Source organism: Temnothorax nylanderi, unplaced genomic scaffold (genome assembly GCF_030848795.1).
Source record: "Temnothorax nylanderi isolate EJ_2023f unplaced genomic scaffold, tnyl_v1.0 TNYL_tig0205_pilon, whole genome shotgun sequence".
NCBI lineage: Eukaryota > Metazoa > Arthropoda > Insecta > Hymenoptera > Formicidae > Temnothorax > Temnothorax nylanderi.
In genome coordinates, this window is record NW_027249267.1 from 316,037 (window position 1) to 326,740 (window position 10,704).

Below are 10,704 nucleotides of genomic sequence, written 5' to 3' on the forward strand. Positions count from 1 at the left end.
AGCCTCGTACGACAAGTAGACATCGGCGGCACAAAGCGCTGACGTGTGAAGGTGACGAGTGAAAGTGACGAGACAATTAACTGTCTCGGCCGATATTATCGGAATGGACGAGGAATATGACGAGTATCGATGCTCGGCATGTAAGAAGGCTATAAAAAATCAGGTGGTGGCATGCAAGTCTACCATGATAAGCTTTTCTTCCATTCAGGATGTGTATTTAAGCATAAAATTTATGATAGAAACCATGAATTGGTGTCGTGTCCTGGCCCATTCGAGAAATTCATTATTATTGATTGTGATAAAGAGACTGATATAAATGAAGCTTTGACATCGACAGGAAGAATAACGGGATCTGCAAGAATGAGTACGGCGACAGGTAGCGGAAATAAAGTAACAGGCACGAATGGAGCAGTGGATATTGATAGAAAAATAGATTAGCTTGTAAAAACAGTGAAAGAATTAAAAGATGAAACAGCATGTAAAAAGGAGATCAAGTCAATGATAAAGGAAATAGTTCGTGAAGAGACGGGAGGCATTAAACAAGAAATAGAAGAATTGAGAAAAATGTTAAGGGGCATATGGACCAACAAAAGGACCGACAAGAAAATGTAGTGAAGTGATTAAAAAGAAGAAGAAAGAAAATATTTTGATTATTAAACCAAAAGTACAAGAAAGTGAAACTACAAAAAAATGATAAAAGAAAAAATAGATATGTATTAAAAATATGGAAAGTGGGAATATCGAGACTGGAGGAAAAGAAACAGTTATCCCAGGATGCGAGACTGGAGAAGAGATGGAAAAGTTAAAGGTTACAGTACAAGCGACAATGGGTGAGGAGGTCCAGGTCTCTGAGCCGCAGCGGAGGAAACCTAAGGTTAAAATAATTAATGTTGGTAGAGATGAAATGAAAATGGATGATAATGAATTGATAGATACAATCAAGAAGTATTGAAGCAGATAGTTTATCGCGTAGTGAGGATAAGAGCCGTGAGGAAAGGGTTGCGCCACCGTCAGTGATGGTTACTTTTGTAACGCGTTACTGTAATATATTACTTTTGCTAGTAACTAGTAATATAACGCGCTACTTTTCAATATAGTAACGTAGTAATAGTAATATATTACTTTTTACAGTTACTAGTAACGCAAATGTGCATTACTTTTGCGTTACTTTTACGACTGGCGCTGATTGGTCATCGGCCGATGGCGCCATGGATTTACTTGTACGTTCCCCTTGCCCCGTGGAGGGGCCAAGGAACGAATTATTGGCCGCGTTCAGCAGATTCAACAGTTGAGCAACTTTACTAGATTTTTCTATAATATATGAAGATATAATGGCTGCATTCCTATATTCACTGTCAGTACTGCAAATCTATATTTTACGTCACGTATACTATAGTTTTTCAGTACTGAAAGTTACTGACAGTGAATATCGGAATGCAGCCAATATAGATAAATCTAGTAACGTTGCTCAACTGTTGAGTCTGCTGAACGCGGCCATTGTCGGGTAGTGTACACGGTCACCCTTGTCCCTTGTGTATGTATCCCCTGAATCAAAGAGGATTCCCCTCTATTACAATTTGGCGTGTTGCGCGTCTCGAAACCTGGCATCACTGTCTATGTCTACTCTATGGTGACGTCACACGTGATGTGCGTTTATTTTCCGCTTTCATTCACGCTAAATAGTATTTAATTCCCAATGGAAGGTCGAAGTTCATTTGAACGATCCGTGTACACGGAATTCTTTGAACTCCGAACGATTACGAAAGATGGGAAAAACATCGATGTGAAATGTAAACTATGTCCGCCGACAAAGAAGACCTACAGAACTTCGGTGAAGAGTACGTCGAATTTAAAGAAGCATCTGGAGGTAAGAACTAAGAAATTAGTAATTATACGGGCAGTGTGTGTATTTAGAATAATGCGGGTATGCGGGATGATGCGGCGAATGCGAGCCCTAACCTAACATAACCTTAACCGACTAACCCTAAACCGTACTGGCTGCATTGACGTGAATGCGGGTTGTCCGAAAACTGGCCAGTATCTTAAAACAATGAGATGATTGATGAGAAACTAAAAGTGAAATGGACTAAGATTGACTATGAAAGTGAAAAACTGGTGATTGGTGAAATGAGGAATTAAAAATCAGACGAACCGCTATTGACAGACTGACAATGACAGTATCCTGAGCTTTTAAGACAGGCCTGCGGCCGGTTTACATTTTTCGGCCGATTTTATCTATTGCCATCTTCACTCCTTTTGTTTCGTAAAATCTTGACAACTCGCGGAAACTTCAGACGCTTGAGTTTAGGGACGATATTAGCTGTAAATCATGTGGCTGTAAATTAGCTGTAAACGCTTCGATGCGTGTTCCCGTGCTCTGTTCACTGTTATTATTTTTATTACCATATTATAAAATTACAGTATTATAATTAAAATTACAGTAAAATTAGTTACATTATGTAATTTATGTTATAGACATCACATCCTAGCGCAATTGAAAAGCTAAATACTCTCAAGAGGAAGGTGGATGATTCAGGTGCTGACAAGTTGGCCAAGAAATCATTGACACAGCCTTCTGTTACAGAAGTCATTGGTTCTGGTCGTGTCACGCAGTTCAAGGTGGATAGTTTGATCATTGACTTCGTGGTGAATGACATGCAGGCTTTCAGCATTGTCGAACAGCCATCTTTTATCAATCTTGTAACTGGTCTGCAACCGGGAAAGGTGGTCATGAGCAGGAAAACTCTTGTTGGTTAGTAAAAAGATTTTGCACCACAACTTTAGACTATACAGTATTAGTCCTGTAGTATTAACAAAAATTGGCTTACTGCCATTACTGGTCACTAATCCCAATGGACAATGATTTTCGACCCTGGCCCACTCCCGACGTTCTGGTTCATCATATTTTTATTAAGTTATAAAGCCATTGTGGCTGCTTCCGTTATATGAATTATAGGCCTTCATGTATATTATATTTGTTGACAACTTGACATGTAAGTTACAACAAACACAATTTAATTGTGCACAACCCTACTTCTTTCCAGTAGATTAAATCATAGTAAATAAAATTAAATGCTATATCTGTTACAGAACGTGTGGCGAAACAGTTTAGTGATATGAAAGAGAATCTAATCAAGACCTTAGCAAGCGTTTCGACTGTTTGTACTACGGCTGACATTTGGACTCATTATAATCGCAGTTTTTTTGGCGTTACTGTCCACTGGATCGACTGTGACACACTTCAACGAAAGTCAGCTGCTTTGTCATGCTGCAGAATACAGGGGAAGCATAAATACGATCTTATAGCGTCAACTCTTGAGAGCATTCACATCAAGTACAAGATAGATCTAAAGGTGTGTTCGACAACTACTGACAACGGCAGCAATTTTGTAAAGGCTTTCACTGTCTTCGCGGAATGTGAGGGATCTCAGACTACAACCATTCTGTCCCAAAATAAGGATGATGAGGTGGTTTACAGCAGCGTGACAGACGTGCTGAATCAGTCAGAGCAGAGCGAGAACACTTATTCGCTGCCACCCCATCTGAGATGTGCAGCGCACACATTGAATCTTGTTGCTGTGCACGATGCCGAATCTGCTTGTGACGATGCACAGTATAAAAAGATCATGCGAAGCACCATGGCCAAATGTTCTGCTGCTTGGAACAAGGCTAGTCGCAGTACTCAAGCTGCTGAGGTAGTTCGCAATAAGTGCAATCTGACGTTGATTGTTCCCAATGCGACGCGATGGAATTCCACTTTCTATGCGATGGAGAGAATTCACCGCATTGCAACTCAGGCTGAAGGCTTGTTGAATGAGATATGTGAACAGATTGGAGTTGCCATCTTCAGGCCTGCAGAAATTACCTTTATTGCTGAGTTTGTGCAAGCAGTGCAGCCCTTGGCAAATGCTCTGAACATCCTGCAGTCGGAGCTGAAATGCTTCATGGGAATCCTGATTCCCACCATTATTTGCCTGAAAAAGAAGTTGTCCGAAGTCAGGCAGTCTGTGAAGCTCGTTGTTCCGCTAGTTGATGCTCTTCTTAAAGGCATTGAGGCTCGCTTTGATAACCTTCTGCAGCGTGAAGACCTCATTCTGGATAGCATAGTGCATCCGCAGTTCCGTTTGCGATGGATGGACAGCGAAGAAAAGAAACTCAGAGGCAAGGCTCTGTTACTTGATGCCATGCAGCAACTGGATGAACATGCATCTGGGTCATCTCAATCTGAAACTTCTGCATCAGTCTCTGAAGACAGCTTCTTCAACTTCAAGGAGTCGGCACCAGCCAGTGTCAGCATGTCTTCCCAGATGGACATGTATCTGGCTGACCCTTCCAGAGAAATGTCTTCTCTCAAGAGCTACCCTATAGTCAAGAAGATATTTCTGAACACTAATACAGCTCTGCCATCTAGCGCACCTGTTGAACGCCTATTCAGCCTTGGTGGACAAGTGATGACTGCAAGAAGAAATAGACTCACCGACGAACACTTCGAAATGTTGCTCCTTCTTCGAGCCAACAGAAATGTCTAATCATTGTGACTCTCTGACTATAAAGACTAGTCTGTGGGATTTAAACTGGGTAAACTGTAAAGCTGGAGACACAATGCCAGGCAACAGGAATAGGAACAGGGAATAACCGTGTATTAATGCCTGTGCATTAATACACGGTTTCCAATAGGTTGAAATCTATTACCTGTGGTTATTCCCTGTTCCTATTCCTGTTGCCTGGCATTGTGTCTCCAGCTTAAAATGCGATTGATTATTGTAACACCAGTAACACTATGCATACAACTTTAATAAACGCATTTTGATATACTTACTTGTATGAGAATCTCAATATGGCAAACTATACTTATGTAAAAATAACGCAAGAGTAACGCGTTACTTTACATAGTAACTAGTAATAGTAATATATTACTGTTATAGAAAAGTAATAAGTAATAGTAATATATTACATTCACTGAAAAGTAACTAGTAATAGTAATTTATTACTTTTATTAGTAACTAGCACAACACTGGCCACCGTCCGGGGAGCATAAGCGAGAAGCTAACTCGATCGTTCGGGTATCTTCGACAGAGCTCGGGTCTCTAGCGAGAACGCCGGGAAGCCTGTGTGCTCCCACACTGTTAACCGTCGACTCTCGTTCGTGATAGACGCGTTGCTTCTCTGGTGCTATTTGCAATATAGAAAACTTGTTAAATACGTATCGCTTATTTCTAGCTCTCCGATCCTTCTCTCACATATTCATTATAGCTAAAATTATAACTAAAAGGTTATGGGCCCAGCTCACGTGAACTGCGGTCTTAATTTGTGAGAAAGGAGAGAGCTCGTAAACGCGCGAGAAGCCACAGGTGTCGGCCATATTACCGTTCGGTCGAAAACGTGCGTAGAGTGAAACGACGCGAGTGATTTGCATCAAAAATGTCTCAAGACATCTCCGCACGTAATGTCAAGAATTTGACGGGACAAACTTCCAAGGTTGGAGGTTTCAGATCAACGCTTTATTTATGGCACACGAAATAAACGATGTTGTTGACACGAGACGGCACGCGGACTTTGCCGGAGGATCGAACGACGGCCATTGCGAAAACGTGGATTCGTGATAATGCCAAGGCGATGTTCCTGATCTCTACTGCACTGGAACCAGCTCAGCTCGAGCCGTTGCTAGTGTGCGAATCAGCTAAAGAGATGTGGGACAGTTTGTGTCGTATTCACGAGCAAAAATCGGCATCTAATAAATTGCTACAAAAATTTCACGAGTACCGCATGGGACCGAGCGACTCGGTTGTGCAGCACATTTCGAAGATTCGCAATTTGGCCGCGCAGATTGAAGACGTAGGTGAAAATGTCTCGGAGCTGACTGTGATAGCTAAAATCCTTGGCAGTTTATCAGTGAAATATAGTACTCTTCAGACGGCTTGGGATAGTGTCGATCCGGCCCGTCAGACTCTCGAGCACCTGGAAGAAAGGCTGATTCGCGAAGAAGCTAGAGTGGGTACTAGTGAGGACGGTGCAAGTGCATTTGCAGCAGCGAAGAACGAAAAAAAGTCGCGCGGGAAGAAAAAGTCTAAAGGAAAAAAGGTCAACAAGAACGTTGAGTGCTACAGATGCAACGAGATGGGGCATTACGCTCACGAGTGTCCGTCCAAAAAAGGCGGGAAAAGTGGAGACAGTGATCAGTCACGTGACTGCGTATTCGTGGTTGAGAAGGCGCGAAGCTCGTGTTGTGAGCCGAGTGTGTCGGGAAAGCCAAGCGGGAGACAGCTGCGACAGCTTCTCGCGGTCAGACAAGGTGAGACCTGGCTTACCGACAGTGGTGCGTCGCGACATATGACATACCGACGTGAATGGCTCACAGATTACCGTCCGATCCCTAATGGTGGAACAGTTGCGCTCGGTGACGGTGATGAGTGTGGTATAGCAGGAGAGGGAGTTGTACACGCACAGAGGCTCGTCGACGGGCTGTGGTGCGAAGCTCGAATCGATAATGTGTTATATGTTCCGGGGCTAAAGAAAAATTTATTTTCTGTCGGTGCCTGCACTAACAAAGGATATAAAGTGATTTTTAAAAATAATCTCGTAAAGATAGTGCGCGATAACGAAGTAATGGCGTCTGATGTGAAGCAAGATAACGATATTTATCGCATGTTACTTCGTGTCGTAAAAACTCGCGAAGAGGAGGCAAACGTAGCAGCGTACAATTTACGAGTGTGGCACGAGAGACTCGGCCATGTAAGCAAGCGTGCGATACGTGAGCTGGCTGAGAAAGTCAAGAGACACGGTAGTGTCTCGCGCCAAGTATACGCGGAGCGAGACCGACCGTGACTCTTTTACGCGACGCAACGGGTTGCGAGTACTCGAGATGTTGAGATCTCGATAACGAGTGAACGGATCAAGTTCTAAGTAGGCTTGATCGATAGCTTGGGGTCGACTTGGGGGGGGGGGGTATCTCTTATAATATTTTCCGCTACGTGCCCTACGAGCGGAGATATTGCGACGCAAAGTCAAAATGTGAAAATTTTATATTAAGATACTTTCTACGTCGACGCTCTCATTCAATCAATATATGACATATATATATCAGAAAATGTAACTTTCACTTTTTCGACACTGGCGGTGCTGCGGTGCTAGTATCGCCAGTTTCGATATGTATCGATATGTACATATATATATATATATATATGTATACGTTACGTGTGTATACTGCGCGCAGTGCAGACAGTGCGTTCAGCTGTCACAACAGTCAGTTAACCTAACACGGTAGTGTCTTGCGTCAAGTACGCGCGGAGCGATACCGACCGTGATGACTCTTTACGCGACGCGACGATTAATATTTTTTCTGTTCAAGGTAATTGTTTTATTTACATGTAATTATTTATTTACATGTAATTATTATTATACGACGCGAAGCGAGACCGCACCGTGACTCTTTTACGCGACTAATACTACGTTTACGCGAGCGTTACTTCTGTATGTATAACTTACGATAATTCACTTGTTTACGCGGAGTAAATTATCGTAAGTTACTACAAAATCCCGTTTACGCGAAGGAATTATCGTAAGTTACTACAGAAGTAACGCTCGCATAAACGTAGTATAGGTTAGATTACCGGTTTCTTAAAAAATTTTACATAAAACGCGAGATTCAATTATGTATGCAAGTTTAACGCCTATTGAGTTAATATGAAATAATTTTCCTAAATGTAAAAATAACACGATGTTATATATGCGGTTTGGCGTGAATATATATCGCGACAATAGTCGAGGTGATCGAAGAAGTTGTGTATAATGTCCCGATTCAACGGCCCCTGTCCCTGGTTGAGGGTGTTAATATTTGGAAGACAGCATGATGTATTGGTTGGTATAACAATGAATTGCTGCCAGTTCCAGATGTATTAAACAGTAAGTGATATAATCTTAACACGTTGAATAAAAAAGAAATCAGGATATTCTGATTATACAATACATTTTTACTTTGTAGAGGATGATTACGTGGCTGTATATTGGAGCGACAAATGGATTAGAGGATGCATTGAACGTCCAGATCCATCGGGAGAGAGAAGCGTAGTACGATTACTTGATCACGGTGGTTACTGGCAGTTTAGTAATTCGTAATGTAGGCCATTGATATATAATTTATTTGAGCCTACCCTTCCAAGCCATCGAAATCTTTTTAGCAAATATTCAGCCAAAGAACGGTAACTATATATTGATATATACGTTATGTATACTATTTTTCCAGATTATACATCTCTACTCAAAATTATTTATCTTTGGATATGTAATTATACTTTGATGTTACTCCTTTGCAGGTAATAGATAATACAATAGATAGTATCCATTTGCTGAATTCGCGCTGTTAATTTTTATAAAAGTACCACTTCTACCTTGTCGAGACTGCTACATGAAAGTAAGTGAAATTATCTCATTCAAAAACTATAATATAGAATTACAAGAAATTATGAAAGATGAAAGATCGAGATTTAAGATGAATAGGATGACCGCAGTGATCAGGTCGCATGATTCATGTTGCCGGCGTTAGACATATTAATCGCTGTGTTCTAAATTCTTTGTTACTTTTAAAGAATAATTAATAAAATTGTTTACTTGTATTTTTTTAACTGATAAAAAAAACTTGCGTTCTAGAATTTCGCCGAATTTGAAGAGCGTGATTTATTGCACGGCCATTCGAGTGGGTGGACAAAGCGAATGGGAATTTGCTTGGCAGCGATACCGAGGAACCAACGTAGGATCGGAGAAGGATCTGCTCTTGCAGGCATTAGCCTGCACAAGAGAGATATGGCTGTTAAATCGATTTTTAGATTGGGCCATTACGGAAAATTCGGTAATCAGGAAGCAAGATGTCACCCGAGTTTTCGGATCGGTCGCCAACATATTGTCGGACAGCCACTCACGTTTGATTACTTTAGAAATAAATGGGCGCATCTCAAGGAATAGTAAGCTGTCAATCCTTTATTCTTATATTCTTGTTTGTATATCTTATATTCGTATGCTTCTATCATAGAAAGCTTCCTTAGGAAACATCATTAATTATAGAAACATTAATTAATCTTGTGTAGTTAGGAAGCAGATCGCAGATTTTTATTATCATGATTTTAATTGCTATGGATCTTTGTCGTAGAATTATATTTTACTGTGAAAATTTGATATAACATAAATCTTTTATTTCCAGGTTTGGAACGTCGCTATCAACTGTCAATAACATCGTAAAGTCAGCAACAAGAGAAATGAGTACAAGATACGAATTGAAAGACGTAAGTTGAGAAGTAATAGTATTAATATATTTTTGAGATATTTAAAACAAACTTAAAAATAAAACATTTACATAGAAAACATTACGCAAATGTTAAGTTCTTCTCGGCAAATTCGATAAATAAATAAAAATATGTAATCAATTTCCACAAAAATCTCGTTACTCTTTCAAAAGATAATTCTGCAACATATTTACTTTTCATGTTACTTGTTTAGCTGGTACAGTTTGCAAAGGAACATCTGGACGAACTTGGTACAGCAACGCGAACCATACAGCAAGCGGTAGAGTGTGCGAAATCACAGTATAAGTAAGAACAGTAGGTTCACTCCCCTAAAAAGTTGGTAAATGAATATGGCGACTCGCACAATCAATAACATGGCGGCTGTCATCTGACAGTTCATTTGGTTAGATACATCGGCGCGTCAGTTGTATTGTATTTGTATTTATTTAAAAAAAATTTTTAAATAAAATCATAATGAGTAATAAAAGTGGTTATCGATGTGTATTTAAAGATTGTGGGATCAAAGGAAACTTTATTCCGATTTCCGAAAGATTCAGAAAGGTACGTATAATATTCATTATGACAAATACATGAATATACATAAATACGTTAAATACACATAAATACATAAATACATTAACACATTAATACATAAATAAATATGCTATTTGTATATTATGTAATAAGATACATAATCAATAAATACATTTAAAAAAATTAATACATAAATATATTAATACATTATTAATATATTAAGACTTGAATGCATTAAATATATTTATGTATTAATTTTTTCAAACGTATTTATTTATTATGTATCTTATTACATAATATACGAATAGCATATTTATTTATGTATTAAAGTGTTAATGTATTTATGTATATTTATGTGTATTTAATGTATTTATGTATTCATGTATTTGTTATAATGAATACGTACCTTTCTGAATCTTTCGGAAATCAGAATAGTTTCCTTTGATCCCACAATCTTTAAATACATATCGATAACCACTTTTATTACTCATTATGATTTTATTTAAAAAAAATTTTTAAATAAATACAAATACAATACGCGCCGATACATATATAAATACAATAATAAAAATATGCTATTTGAATATTATGTAATAAGATAATAAATAAATAAATACATGAAAAAATTAATACATAAATAAAATGAATAAAATATACATGAATAAAATGTGTCGTGACATTTTTGTTTCGAATATTTAATTAATATGTAAATTCTTATATTTTTTTCATTTCTTATATAATTATCACAAGCGGTTTCTATTATTCAAATAAAAAGCGCATGTATTTTTTACTTATGTGCATGTGTTGTGACATTTTTGCTTCAAATATTTAATTAATATATATTTCTTATATTTTTTTTAATCTTATACAATTATCAAGCGGTTTCTAGTAAGCG

At 38.7% G+C, this 10,704-nt stretch overlaps 1 protein-coding gene, 1 long non-coding RNA gene and 1 pseudogene across 4 annotated transcripts; all 3 read left to right on the plus strand.

Annotated features, from left to right (window-relative positions):
* The first annotated feature begins 12 nt into the window (after positions 1 to 12).
* Positions 13 to 1,319, plus strand: LOC139779017 (uncharacterized; annotated as a pseudogene).
* Positions 1,320 to 1,795: 476 nt separating this feature from the next.
* LOC139779010 (uncharacterized) lies at positions 1,796 to 4,802 on the plus strand. Of its 2 annotated transcripts, XM_071717204.1 has the most exons (3): positions 1,796 to 1,867; positions 2,476 to 2,523; positions 2,585 to 4,802. In XM_071717204.1, exon 3 carries the CDS (start codon positions 3,117 to 3,119, stop codon positions 4,527 to 4,529), a length of 1,413 nt encoding a protein of 470 aa, XP_071573305.1. In that variant the 5' UTR covers positions 1,796 to 1,867; positions 2,476 to 2,523; positions 2,585 to 3,116; the 3' UTR covers positions 4,530 to 4,802. The 2 variants fall into 2 exon arrangements, with proteins under 2 accessions (XP_071573305.1, XP_071573306.1); XM_071717205.1 differs by lacking the exon at positions 2,476 to 2,523 and having other exon boundaries at positions 1,802 to 1,867.
* A 2,488-nt stretch (positions 4,803 to 7,290) lies between these two features.
* Positions 7,291 to 9,987, plus strand: LOC139779013 (uncharacterized). 2 transcript variants are annotated; one of them, XR_011719764.1, is made up of 6 exons: positions 7,291 to 7,902; positions 7,982 to 8,198; positions 8,313 to 8,410; positions 8,647 to 8,957; positions 9,194 to 9,275; positions 9,490 to 9,987. It is a non-coding gene; the product is annotated as an uncharacterized lncRNA (long non-coding RNA). The 2 variants fall into 2 exon arrangements; XR_011719763.1 differs by having other exon boundaries at positions 7,291 to 8,198.
* Positions 9,988 to 10,704: the final 717 nt, after the last annotated feature.